The sequence below is a fragment of the Kwoniella dendrophila genome, chromosome 5, assembly GCF_036810415.1.
Source record: "Kwoniella dendrophila CBS 6074 chromosome 5, complete sequence".
Lineage (NCBI taxonomy): Eukaryota > Fungi > Basidiomycota > Tremellomycetes > Tremellales > Cryptococcaceae > Kwoniella > Kwoniella dendrophila.
This window is the reverse complement of record NC_089480.1, coordinates 1463250-1477727: the sequence shown is the minus strand read 5'-3', so window position 1 is coordinate 1477727 and position 14478 is coordinate 1463250. Positions and strand designations below refer to the sequence as shown.

Below are 14478 nucleotides of genomic sequence, written 5' to 3'. Positions count from 1 at the left end.
TATGAAAGAGTGAGGATATACTAAAATTGGTGCGACAATTTGATTCCGTTGGATTCTAACCTTCCACAACCACGAAAACAGATATTTGAAGTTATCGGTTCTCATATTTTGTCTATCTTTTTCCAGCAATATATGAGCTCATCTCAACATCTCAACCTTTACTTCATCTGTCAGATTCCACAATGTCAGGAATACCACCAGGTCCGCCTCCAGGTCCACCACCTATGAGCAATAACAATCTTGGTGTCAGACCTCCTGGACCTCCACCTGGGTAAGTTCCCGTTGTTTTGTGATAGGTATGCAATTGGGAAGAATGATATTGATCAAGTATAATCTATCGATGTCTTAGAGTGCCAATGGGGCAACCTTTCAGACCTCCATTTGGGTTTCCTAACGGACCACCTATGGGTATGCCACCCATGATGCCTAACTTTCCACCTCCATTACCTGCTGGATGGTCAGAACATCGAGGTAAGTCATTTATAGCTAGAAAATGCGTTTTGCTTGGTAACTGATATTATTCTTAACCTTTCCTTTAGCACCTGATGGAGTTACCCCATATTTTTATAATACACAAACTAGAGAATCAACATATATACGTCCTACTACTACACCATTTCCACCATTTCCTCCACCTGGAATACCATCTACCTCAAATGGCCCATTAGCTTCTGGAAGTGATACAGTGGAGAAAGAAAAGAAAAAGAAGAAAGAGAAACCTAAAGATAAAGTTCCTATACCAGGAACAACATGGACAAGAGTTAAAACGACGGAAGGGAACGTATTTTACTTTGAAAAAGAATCGAAAAAATCTGAATGGAGTATACCCGAAGAAATTAAAGAACAAGTTGCTATTTTAGAAGCTGAAGAAAAAGCTGCCAAAGAGGAAAAAGAAAAAGAAGAAAAAGAAAAATTAGAATTAGAACGAATAGAAAGGTTAAAAGAAATTGAAAGGATTAAATTAGAAATTGAAGAAGAAAAGAGAAGTAAACAAGCGGAATTTGAAAGGAAACGTAAACAAAGAGAAGAACAACAAGATCAAGAACAAGATCAAGATAATACCAAAAATGATAGACAAAGTAAGATTGCTAAGATTGATAATGGTGATGATGAAGATCAAGAACAGAATGGACAAGTAGAAGGAGAAGATGCTGAGAATGGTGATTTTGGACCACAAGATGAAGAAGATGAAGCTGAATGGATGAAAGCTGTTGCAGCTGAATTTGCAGAAGCTGATAAACAAGCGGAAGCTGAAAAGCAAAAAACTCAAGAAGAAATTAAAAAGGAAGAAGAAGAAGCTGCAAAGAAAGTTTTCGCTGTTCCAGATAAAGTTCAAGTTTCACCTGAAGAAGGTAGAGCTTTGTTTAAGGTAAGCTTAGGTTTTATTATTGCTAGATATACTTTATTGGTTGAATTTCATTTGTCTAGGAAACATGATGCTGACATTCGTTTACCCTTCTTGAGGCCTTATTGATCGAAAAAGATATCAATCCATTTTCAACTTGGGAACAATCATTACCATCATTTATAAATGATCCAAGATACGTTCTTTTATCGTCGCAGAAAGACAGGAAAGAGGTTTATGATGAATATTGTAGAGATGTTGGACGTGCTAGACGTTTAGCCAAATCATCTGGCTCGACTTCAAGTACAGGTGGAAAGAAACAAGTCGATCTTGAGAGAGAGTATAAAGCTTTATTGAGGGAGGAAGTTACAAGTACCAGAACAAGATGGGATGATTTCAGAAAAAAGTGGAAAAAGGATAGGAAGTTCTATGCTTATGGAAGAGACGATAGAGATAGAGAGAAAGTCTTCAAAACTCATTTGAGAGAATTAGGTGAACGTGAGTGTTTTTTTTTTAAAAGTCCTCGAATAAAAGGAAAGAGACTATGTATTAATCACTGAAATTGCCTTGATTTAGGTAAAAGAGCAGATGCACAACGTGCCGAACAAGATTTCTATGATTTATTGAAAGAATCAGATAATGTTACATCATCTTCAGTATGGTCTGAAGTTAAAAAATCAATTTATAAAGATTCAAGATATGATTCAGTTGGATCATCTTCATTACGTGAAGAATTATTTAACAATTACATCAAGAATTTAGCTTCTTCGTCATCTGGCGCTAATGGTAATGATAGTAAAATGCTGACAAAAGAAGAAGAAGCAGCTAAAAAATCAGCTGAAAGGAAAGCAAAAGCTGAAGCATCTTTGAAGGAAAGAGAAAACAAAATTAGACAGGAGAAATCAAAGATTGAATTTGAAAATAATAAATCTAGATTAGGTGCAGGTAAAGAAGAAGCTGAAAGGTTATTTGGTAGTCTATTAGTAGATCAAGTGAGGGATCATAATGTGAGTGATCATAATACTTTTCAGGTTTTGAGAATTCAACAGGAAGAAATGGAGCTGATTCGTTGATTGTTTTACAGACAACTTGGAATGAAGCTTCACAATATCTACAAACAGATTCAAGATATAATAATCCATCTTTACATATCAGGGATAAACAAAGGATATTTACTCAACATATCGAAAGAATATCTTCGAAACGTTCAAATGAATTATATCGATTATTTGATAATCATACACCTAAATTAGATACATCATATGACGAAGTTTATAATAAGATTGTTGATGATCCTATAATTAAGAGATTAGGATTACAAGGTGAAAGTCTGGAGAGTAAATGGAAAGAATGGAAAAGAATCAAAGAAAATCAAAGTAGAAAAGAATTTGATGAAATGTTATCAGAAAATAGTTTTATTGAATTTTGGGGTAAATTAAGTAAAAAAACTTTAGATGAAAATGCTTTAAATGTTAAGCAAGATGATCAATTCGAAGAAGCTGAAGGCTTGAATGATCCCATTGGAGGAGATGATGACGATGGTTCAAGTAAAAGGAATATTGTAGATTTGGCTAAACAGATTGATTTAGGTGAAATTAAATCTGTTTTAAGAGTAAGTATATAGATATTTTGGTTTTACAATCATCATAAAGGAATGAGCTGATGATTCGATTATATCCTTTCTTTCGTCGACCATTAGCGAGATAAGAGATATAGACAATTCGATCATATTCCAGAAAAAAGAGAACAATGGTTAAGGGTAAGTCGATCTGATATGCCCATCCGTACAAGTATCACAGCTAACGAACAACCTTGATATAGGATTACCTGGAAAACCTAGAAGCTGCATCTGGGTCGAAGACTATCCATAACATAGGTTATGGTAGATAATAAACCTAATTTGTTTTCGTATTTCAACAAATATGCTATTATAACATCGCCCCATTGTCGGCGTATATCTATAATGAATAATATATGATAAATCGCTATAATCTTCATTTGCTTTGATACAACTTTTTTTTCTTACTATAAATATGTGCTAATATACAATTTCATTTGGAATTTTCACATACTTGAATCTGGGTATGACAGTAGGTGAACACATACTGATATGATGTGATCTGATCTGATCTGTTCATGAATGATTTTGTAATTCTGAATACCGTTTACATACCAACTTCTAACATATCACCATCTTCAACTTCAGTCTCACCAATTGGTAATTCCTTATCCAACTTTTCACCATCAAATTTGATATACATTTTTTCAGCTAAATCTTGTGGTTTACCTAATTTTTTACAATAAAATCTCAATATTGAAGATAATTTTAATGTTTTAGGTCCTTTCATTCTTTCTTCACCGAATTTTGAAGATATCTTGAAATGTATTATATCTGGATTTTGCGTTTGCGTTTGCGTTTGCGTTTGTGGGTGACTTTCAACTTGTTGAGAATTTCCTGTTGTTGTTGTTCTATTTATACTATTTGATGTTAAAGAAGAGGTTCTTGAAAGTGAAGTACGACTTCTTGTTACTCGACCAGTAGTTATCAACGGTGCACTTCCACTGCCATTGAGATTCATTCCAGATAAATTGTTTGTATGTGATGCAAGTGGAACAACATCATCATCTTCGTCGTTCGCATTTGTGTCATCATTTCCGTTCTGTCTTAAATCGTCATCTGAATCTTCTAATGCTTTCCTTCTTTCAGCTTCCAATTTTAACCAATATTCTTTCTCATATCCAGCTGAACACCGAGTAAGAATACAGCATGTTAGCCAATTCTCGGAGAGAGGAGAAACAATGACGGAAGGCTAAACTCACACATCTCGGCTCTATCTATTATACCTAATTGTGCAGGTGTTGATCTAGAATATACACGATTATCATTATAGACCAGTATTAAATCTTCTGGTCTTTTCTGAATTCTATCACCTAATGTGGTCAAAGCGTCAGACATAGGACCAATCTAACGAATATAAGAATGGAATCAGCTATCTCTTCCGCTCTCTCGAGGAAAACAAAGAATTTATTGATTTCACTCACCCTTGCCAAAGTCAATGTCCTAGCCTTTTGATATTCCTTTATAGCTGCAGGAGCCGCAGTCGCTTTCTTTTCTGGAGGAGCTACCATCCGTATTGTGACCTGAACTTTCTCGACATCACTACCATATTTTTCAGGTGAACTTGCTGGATTGTTATTCGCGGATTCTTCAGATTGACTTTGGAATTTTTCTCCAAGATGTTCACTAGAATACTTGAATATTAGCATCCACCAAGAGAGTTGAGCAGAAACATAATGGGAGACAGTCAAGACAAGATAGATTAAGCCTACTTACCGAACAAGTTTCGCAATCTCTGCTTTGCTCTGCTCACTCATTTCAGGCGGAGGAGTTAAGACTATTCTATGTCTGACATTCTTCGATGCCTTTGAGCTTGATCCAGCTTCATCGCCAGAACCGTCAATAACTCTATCAAGATCACGAGTTGGGACGTTAGCTTACTTCTTCTATATGTTATAAGTGATAAATAGAGGCATAGGTTAAAAGATATAAAGAAAACACTAACATTGTTTCAGCTCTTTCTTCTGTACTTCCCCTCATTTGGCTACTTCCTTTCCTGGATCTTCCGGAATTACTACTCTTCTTGTTTTCGTTTGAGCCATGTCTTGTCCATGCTGGTAGGTCAGGTGCTCTTTTCTTCGGTGGTGCTTTTCTTTTTTTCTTGTGTAGAGAGCTTAGAGAATCGTCTTCTTCTTCTGAAGTAGAGTAATTACGGGGTGGGGGAGAAGGGGATTTGGGAGGAGCTGCAATGAATTGGGTTCGTCAGTGGCTATGAAAGTAAATATAGCTTCAAGGCTTCTCAACACTGATTGACAATAGTCCCACATGACAGTCTGGGATGAGAGGTGATACATAGGTATTTTGGACTACTGAAGGTAGAGGTAGATTAGATCGACTTACGTGCGTTGCTGAAAACAGGTTTCCTTTTTACGGTGAAAAAATCATCGTCACTGTCTGAATCTAGGCTATATGGATTCGTAGCCTTCCCTTTGCCTTTATCGGCCATTTTAAGATTGATTATGTAGGTTGAGTGAATGGGATTTTGAGAGATAGTATTGGATATATAGGAACCAAATAGAGGTTGTTTTGAGTCGGGATACACCGAAAAGTGGTGAGGAAGATTTCACCTTTTAGTACAGGTTACGATTTTGATCAAAGCCAAAAGTGATGCTTGTATCTGTGAGATTCTTTGATGCTTGTACCGAGTTGGACTGAATGAGATGATGGAGGAAAGAAGATCAAGGAATGCAAAAACAAGGTTGAAGAGGATAGTCAATAATTGCAAGAGGGCATAATTTATAGTGGTTTTATTCTCAGGCACGGAAGTCCAATCACCCGAAAATAAAGTTGAATGATCAACGACGACGACTGAGAGGATGATGATAAAGAGATAGTTTGAACGTATCTACCTATATTGATGCATATGAGCTAATAGAGACAAGCTCTCAGATTGATCTGACACCTATCATACAAGTTCGATCTCATGCCTCCTCGAATACGTATACCTACCTTGACCCTTTTCACGGGTGGTAAAGAATGTTCGTTGTGTGAGGTAAGTTTCGTGATCGTTTGCGCCCATGATATTAAACAAACGGTAGGATGCGGAAGAAGCATCCTCGTGGAGATGTCAACAACATCCCCACTACTCTATCGATCAGAATTGTCCACTATAACTTACTCATTCGTTTTCGATATAGGTCGCAAAACAAGATCTTGCAAATTTACGTCGATCTACACCTTTTGAGCTGAATTTGTGGAATATAAGGGATCCTCCAAGTGGGACTGACGAGAAAGAAGTGAAAAAGTGGAGAAGGCTGTATCAGTACGATATTGTAAGTGAATAACCATATCATAAAGTAAATCTGTCTTGCTCAACTGATCGGTTGTTCCTAGCCTGTCTTACACTACGGCGAAAAACGCTTACAAAAGCATAGAATCGATCAGGAGAAGTTGAAAAAGTTCATTGAGGAATGGCAAGTGAGCGAAGAAAATGGGAAGGGAGAGGAGATAGGGAAGAGTCAGTAAGATCAATAGCTGGGAAGGAGGACGAGGATGAGCAGGATGTAGCAGATTTAGAGGGTAGCAAAGAAGTTAGTGGTCATCTGGGATTCAAAGAATATCAAAGTGTTTCAAGATTTTTTACAACCCCGGATGGAAAAGAGTCGGAGCACGAATACTTAGATCTAGATGTCGACCATAATTTAGATGATATGCAAGAAGAAGCTTCAACGAAACAAAGCAGCAAGTCATCATTACCGCCATGGAGAAGATATATTGGAAAATCATTTTTACAGTTGCCGTCACCTATAGGTGAATATACGCCTGAATCAGAATGGGATATATATTCTTCCATTCTAGAATCGTCTTTTTCAGGATTCAGTGATGTACCAATAGGAAGTGACATTGAAATTATAGATTTATCAAAACCAACTGAAATTAAAGGTGATTTGACTTTTGAAATTGATATTAGACCTGATATAATTGGTTTTATAGACGAAGAAACCGGTGGTGATGTATTGTATGATGAGCCGATAAGGCAGAACGATGGTGTCCCTCAAAACAGATCCAATAAGTGAGTTATCTTTTCACTAGTCGTAACTTACTTTCTAACCTCGAGAACCGAAATCAAGAACGCTTAGCTAATGTTTGATTTGCCTTATCAGTCAAACATGTTGGAATTGCGGTTCAACAGGACACTCATATACATCATGTCCTGAACCCAAAAATCAAATGATGATTAGACATTCAAGAGAAACTCATTTGTACAAAAGAGATTTTGTTATGCCAGAATATGTGAAACCTGCTCTGAATATGTATCTAAGTATGAAAGTGACCCAAGAAGAGAAATCAAGACGATTACAACTTATTGATCAGTTTATTCCGGGGAATATATCAAAAGAATTAGAAGATGCTATTTGCTATATAGATGAAACCGCATTAGATCATTCATATAATCATCAAGATGTTCTTGATTTGGAAGACGATGGATATTTGATTCGAGAACAGATCGAAATCAAACGAAGAAGGAAAAGATGGGATTGGTATGAAAATATCATGAAATGGGGTTATCCTCCAGGCTGGATAATTGTTAATGGTAAGCTACTCATCAAAATCACTGTCAGAAGCTAAGCTTAATATATGGAGTAGATCCTATACAGGAGATCAAGAATCGGATAGAATCACTCGAGATACATCAAAAGGCTTTTGACCTGTTGCACAATGCAGATGATGAAGATCAACTGGAAATATATGGTGGTAATCTTGGAACGCCAGCGCCATCAGTCGATGACAATGATTCTTCGGTAGAGTCGGACTCCGATATCAGCTTTTCGTCCTCAAGCTCATCTTCCGAATCAAGTACACCAGAGTCGACCGACCCTACACCTGCACGGGAGCAGGAAAGCGACATGGACATGGACTCCGATATGAGTATTGACGATCATGATAATTCCATAACGCCCAAAGCTGAGAAAACCAAACAATCAATCAAACACGGAGTACCGCCATCGCCTGTGTCACATGCGCATACCAATGGTGTATCGTTATCGTCACCTCGTCCTGATACACCTCCTTTGCCGCCTTCCGACAGTTTACCTCCTCCTCCATCACCTCCGCCTATAGTAGAACCTCACCTTCCGTCGCCGCCACCACCTCCTCCTGAAGAACCTACAACACCGCCTTTACCACCTCCGCCTCCTCCTGATCTTCATCCTGCACCTCCTTCACCTACCTCGCACCCTAATCCATATTTACAAAGACATTTCGCTTCACAGAAAGCAGCATCACACAGTCAACAGCCTCCTGCCCCGCCTACAGCACCGAGGTCGCATCATCCCGCACCTTCTCATCCAAATGGTTTTCCAAGCTCACTTCCTGCTAATCCGATCAAGCATGACACTCGTCCTCCGTATCATCAAAGCCCTCAGCATCCTTCACCTTATTCAACTTCTCTTCCTCCCCGTCCCTCTTCTATACCTCATAATTTACCTTCACCGATATCCGGCACACATTTATATACCCCAAATATGCCTAAAGCTATGAGTTCAAATCCTCTACCAAAGAGATGGGCAAAGTATCATACAGATTTATTTGATTCAGATAGACTCAAAGCCTATGACGAAACTCGACCATTGCCTATTGGCTACTAGAATCGATATGTGTATTTTATCAGTATTTAAATATTCAGTACAGATTCACTTTCATTGTATATACCTCTTCGTACCATATGCATAATAGTTTCCTGTAAGTTTCATGCCTGCATGTAATGCGTTAATGTTCACATGTGAGCGATGTGGCAAACCTAGTGTACTTCAATAGATACATTCCAGCAGCTACCAAATCATCGATGAAGATACAAAGGGATCTTCTCTGAACTAGATCTTTCTCTTTACCATCTGGATGATACTAACGATGGCTGCCCCATATAAAAAAGACATGAAATTGAAGAATGCTTTGAATCGATTGACATATCATGCCTGCTTCACTTTTGACATTTCCCTATATTATGTACGTGAAACTTTGAAACTTTCATCTACGGCCATAGAAGGTATAAAGCACCGCCTCTCGTCCGCTCGGCGCAGTAGACCACCTAGCTAGACTAATTCAAGGTCGCTGAGCACAAATATCTGGTCAGATTCATTGGGGGTGACCCCCTTCGTCACCAACAACGCCTTCGGCGTCATCAACACCAAATTCACCAAATTTCCAGCAACTTTCAACGCGCTTTTCCCTTCCTTGACCTCAGATCCTCACCAATCTACACCAAACTTGGTACACAGTCTCTACTCTAGCTCTTCTATCCCTCATAAAATTTCCGTCGCTCCCATCATTATCAAAATCTTCCTCTTCGCCATCACCGAGATTTTAGTAGAGGCCTGTGCGTCAAGTCCGACAAAATATTGGCTTGTTTACCATCATTCAACGTAGATCATCAATCAACACGACGGACAACCTCCACCTTCACCTCCACTTCAACCTCAACCACGGCCATTGCATCGGCAATCTCCACTACCACGGCCAGAACCTCGGCTCGGCACCTGCCGCCAGATTTGACCAACAATGCCTCCACTTACAACCAAGAAGACGTCCAAACCGGGCTATCTACAGCCAACCTCTGCATCAAATAAGAAGGTATTACCAAGAGCGGGGGCTGTATTTGGCGGTGTGACAGAGTTATCAGAGAAAGAGCATAGAGAGAGGGAGAGGGCAATCAGTGGTCCATCAATTATAACGGCAAGAAGGCGGTCACCAAGATTGAACAGTCAAGAACCAACCATCCCTTCCTCCCTTCCTCCACCAATTCAAACCACACCAAGACGCTCTGGATCACCTTCTCAAACACCAACAGACACACCAGTGCCAACACCACCTCCAGTCACATGTCCCCTGTGTCCCCAATTTACTTCGGCAGACATCTTTCAACACTTGAGACGTCGACACCGTGATTATCCATTCAGACAGTCAGATTTTCCACCAAATTCAGTAGTGATCTGCCCACGATGCTGTGCCGTAGTCAAACCAGGGAGGACAGGTTTAGGTACCCACAGAGCTAGCTGTCCAGGAAAGAATGAGGATTTAGCACAAAGGGAGAGCGGATCTTTAGTACTAGACGACCGTCGAAGAAGTGTGGCTAATAATCAAAATAAGAACCAGCAACCAGCACCAACAACTACACCTCAAAATACACCTCAAGCACCAGAACCTCAAGCTACTCCTCAAGGTGAACCTCAAGATCAGCCTCAAGATTCACAACAAGAACTACCTCAAGAAGAACCACAGGATGTACCACAAAATATACCACCAGAGAGAACACCTAATCCTTCCACTCGTGATATGTCACATTTACTTCAACTACCGGGCACAATCAAACATCTCCACCCAGTTCTAGTACCTCACTTCCTGTCCAAAGTATCAGAGATAGCAGAGAAGTACAACCTGGACCCCTCTCGGAACAATTTAAGAGAGATGTTAGAACTACCAAAGGTTGGACTGGTACCAGAGATAAGAAACGGTCATGGGGCGGTGATTGAAAGGCTGAGTCAATACCCAAAGGTGACGTGGCCAGCAGCTAAGGAAACTAGCTCAACATCTAGAAGCGAGGTGGTTAGAGCGAAGGAGCTTATAGAAAGTGGACTTGTTGGAAAGGGAGAAAAGATGCTGAACAACAATACCAAGATAGCACCAATCAACGAAACAACAGTATCAGCTATCAAGTCGAAGCATCCAGAAGGAGAACACAACCCTTTCGAGCTCCCACATCCCTCAGCAACGCCATTACCAACGCTATCAGAGGAGGAGGATATTGTGCGAGCCGTTAGGTCAATGAAACCTGATACCTCCCCAGGGCCTTCAGGTTGGTCGGTTAAATTAGTCAATCTTGCTCTTAAAGAGGATCAATTCAAGCTATTCCTTAACAATTTAACATCTCAAATAGCATCAGGTATAGCAGTTGGTCAAGATCTATTATGTGCAGCTAGGATTACCCCTTTAATGAAGCCAGATGGTGGTGTACGGCCTATAGCAGTTGGCGAACTATTTTACAGGATAGCTATGAAGGTTATATTTACAATAAACGTCGACAAGTCATTCTTAGCAACCTGTCAGTTTGGAGTTGGGAGTAAGGGAGGTGTAGAACCTATAACAAGAGCACTACAGTTCACATTAGACGGTCATGAAGATTTCCCATACACCCACTTTGTCACTCTAGACGCATCCAATGCCTTCAACGCTTGTAAAAGGAAAGTCACATACAGATCACTTCTCAAATATGCTCCAACACTGGTCAGGATGGCCGCCTGGTCATACAACAATCCCACGCCTCTATACCTACACGCTGACGGTACAACTCATACACTTCAATCATCAGAAGGGCAAAGACAAGGAGATCCAATGGGGCCACTGCTATTCTCAATATCAATAAGAGACACAATAGAGGAACTACAACGTTTGCTAGGACCGAAATATCTAGTTCTAGCATACCTGGATGACATATTTATACTAGGACAAGATGATAGAGCATTGGAAATAGCCAAGCGGTTCTTCAAGAAGGAGTCTTCGCCACTCAAGCTAAATGATAACAAGTGTAAGCAGCTTAGCATAGAGGAGATACGCGAGAATGGTGTGGAGATGCTAGGTACCTGTTTAGGTTCAAGGGAGGCTAGATCCATTTATCTATCAAAGCAGATTGACGACCTGAAACCATGTCTCGACAAGATACACCTCCTTCCAAAACAACACGCCCTCCTTGTCCTACGCCAATCACTACAACAAAAGCTTCGTCATTTACAGAGAACGCTACAATCGGAGGATCTGGTGGAGTTGTGGGAACAGCTAGACCAACTGCTATGGTCAACGCTAGATAGAATTAGGGGATCAGCACCAGCAACATCGATAAGGTTCAGAGATAGAACGGTGATGAACTTACCACCCAATTTAGGAGGTATTGGTATACTGTCACATAAAACATGCGCTCCCCTTGCCTACAAAGCTGCAACAGCCCTGTCAACAAAGGTACTACTACCTCTCATGAACACGGTAGATGAAGAAGGTATAGACTTGACGTCTCAAAAGGATTTGTGTAAAGAGGTATTCAAACAAGAACAACAACAATTATTAGCCTCTTCAAATCTTAGAGAAAGATTGACTATACTAGAGTCGTCAACAATGATAGGACGGAAGTGGTTATCAGCAATACCGGCATCTCACCGATTCGTACTTCAAGATGAAGCTATACAAGCAAACCTGTACTATCGAACCCTCTCGCCAGGATATTTCGGTTGCTGCAAGAAGTGTGCTCAGCCAAACACTATAGGTCACGATGAGTGGTGTTCTGGAAGGAAAGATTATAGGGTTTCATGGCATGAATCGGTCAAACACCACCTAGCCAACACGCTCAGAACGGTACCGTCAGCCACGGTATCAGTAGAACCTTTCATAAAGAAGACCAACAGGAGGAATGATATTAAGATAATTATTGATGACGTGGAAAGGCCGCTTGTGATGGAAGAGTATGACCTCAAGATTGTGTCTCTATATGCACCTACACATCAAGATCATCTTAGAACGGATGGTAGCACCAGGGAGGAAAGAAGAGCAGCGGCGATGGCGGAAGAGGAGGGGAAGTTAGTCGAGGATATGGAATATAGAATTAAGAAAGTATTGGGACAACAAGCTAGAAGCAAGATAAGTAACTTGCCAAGACAACAGGACAGAACACCGTTCGTCCCTCTAGTTATGTCGACCGGGGGATATATAGAGGAGAATACGCTGGCCAAGCTTGTAGAGTGGAAGTCCTGGAGAATGCAGGCAGTTTCGTATAGGGGAATGTTGACTAGTATTTCGGTATCGCTTGCTAAGGCAAGAGGTAGAACGTTTATAGTTAGATAGAGTGGCGGTGCACGCACAGACCACATCCTTGTAGTTATTTATAGCTTTATACTTCATATTCAATAAGACATGCATCTAACTCGGCGCAGTTTTAAGCTACCTATTGCTCGGTTAGTACCAAGGTGGGGGACCACTTGGAAATCCCGGGTGCTGTAGTTTTTGCTTTTGTTTTCAGTTGTAGAAAGTATGAAGATGATAATTACATCTTAGAATGATTAAGCGAACGAAGAAGGGTTAAAATGTCAGTTATCATAAGCGAGAACATGTGATATTCGGTGTATTTCTCCTATCTCCAAGCGAAGGATGAATTAGGTTGACATATTTTGTCAAGATACATGATATCGATAATAACATAAGGACACAATATGTCATTCGTTTGCGAAGAAGATATGAAGCTATTCGTAGCAAATCATCAATGCCTAAGACGAAATCATGTATGGATACATGTAAGGAATTGTAGACGTAAGTTATCATCTGTGATTTCTTGGGACGTTCTGGTTTGATGAGAATAAGGCACAAACAGGCTTTCTTTTGCGTATTCATGTTGTATGTAGTACCGCCGGTATTTTTCATTCCAGACTTTCTGCATTTTTAATTCGTGGAAATCATGGGAATGACGAGAGTTAAATTATAGGTATTCGTAATAAAGGTGATGATGATAGATTCGTTATTCCCTTTAAGAAATGAGTCGTCTCCTGGAATGCATCCCTTGCAAAGGGTGAAGAGTCTCGAACAACTTATGATCTGTTGTCATACGCCTATAAAGTCAAAACATTATCCAGACAGGCATTATTTCTCCCATCATAGGAACCTGATGATCATACCCGTTCGCAGTAGGAGTTAATCGGAGGTCGTGGTCAAATACGTATAATATAATACGTATTTTTACATACATACAAATAGAATTTCCGACCGGAAAAACTGCGTTGAAAAGATAGCCATAAACTTAGCACCATTTATATATATATACTCAGAACACACCATACAACCAAAAAGTGATCTTTAAATAAACCCAAAAAGGGTAAAAAACACAATACTCGAGTACAACGGTAATTTAAGGCACTGGGTATTCTACCTGAAAAAAGGGTAAAATATAATCATCTCGAGACAGTTTTACTAGTGAAAACCACGTTCTGTATATTCTTTACATTTGCATCTTCTTACCGGTGTTACTTAGCTTGTACGAGTACGAGTACTGTAGAAAATCATATTTTCATCCTTTATATTATGTTTTGTTCCCGAGTCATTTTATCGATTTTAGCATCAGAAATCAACATACTGAATTCTGGATCATCAACATTCACCAGTAGTCAACTCGAATCATCTGCAAATACAAAAACAGTGAACACGAATCAGGTATCAGTAGATCAATCGTTTCATGAAAAAATCGACCGAGCGTTCAATAGTATTAATATTGGTTATTCTCCCTTTCGCCCTTCGCCGCCACTAGTAAAGTGCCCTGCCCTATATTCCAACCGTCAATTATCCTGAATCATCAATAACATCCCATTTCATATTTGTCCATTTAGTAACCATACCAATCATCTCTTTCACGCATCGTCAAATCGTATATCACCCCTAGCCTCATCTCATCAACTACAGATTACTGAAATCATACCTTGCTGAATTAGTGACCGTGATTTATAACGCAACAGCAACAAGTCAAAATAATACTGGACATCATCAATTG

The 14478-nt window shown here is 39.7% G+C and overlaps 4 protein-coding genes across 4 annotated transcripts; 3 read left to right on the top strand and 1 right to left on the bottom strand.

Annotated features, from left to right (window-relative positions):
* Window positions 1-182: 182 nt before the first annotated feature.
* L201_004389 (uncharacterized protein) lies at window positions 183-3235 on the top strand (the record flags this gene model as incomplete). Its single annotated transcript, XM_066220131.1, has 8 exons — window positions 183-271; window positions 350-471; window positions 540-1369; window positions 1465-1843; window positions 1922-2352; window positions 2430-2957; window positions 3045-3104; window positions 3167-3235. The coding sequence occupies 8 exons, from the start codon at window positions 183-185 to the stop codon at window positions 3233-3235; spliced, it is 2508 nt and encodes an 835-aa protein (XP_066076228.1).
* A 275-nt stretch (window positions 3236-3510) lies between these two features.
* Window positions 3511-5409, bottom strand: L201_004388 (uncharacterized protein; the record flags this gene model as incomplete). The annotated part of the gene is made up of 6 exons (XM_066220130.1): window positions 3511-4088; window positions 4166-4310; window positions 4388-4589; window positions 4680-4811; window positions 4909-5146; window positions 5304-5409. The coding sequence occupies 6 exons, from the start codon at window positions 5407-5409 to the stop codon at window positions 3511-3513; spliced, it is 1401 nt and encodes a 466-aa protein (XP_066076227.1).
* A 477-nt stretch (window positions 5410-5886) lies between these two features.
* Window positions 5887-6247, top strand: L201_004387 (uncharacterized protein; the record flags this gene model as incomplete). The annotated part of the gene is made up of 2 exons (XM_066220129.1): window positions 5887-5955; window positions 6101-6247. The coding sequence occupies 2 exons, from the start codon at window positions 5887-5889 to the stop codon at window positions 6245-6247; spliced, it is 216 nt and encodes a 71-aa protein (XP_066076226.1).
* Window positions 6248-6373: 126 nt separating this feature from the next.
* On the top strand, window positions 6374-8551 carry L201_004386 (uncharacterized protein; the record flags this gene model as incomplete). The annotated part of the gene is made up of 3 exons (XM_066220128.1): window positions 6374-6975; window positions 7067-7497; window positions 7551-8551. 3 exons carry the CDS (start codon window positions 6374-6376, stop codon window positions 8549-8551), a joined length of 2034 nt encoding a protein of 677 aa, XP_066076225.1.
* Between the last annotated feature and the right edge of the window lie 5927 nt (window positions 8552-14478).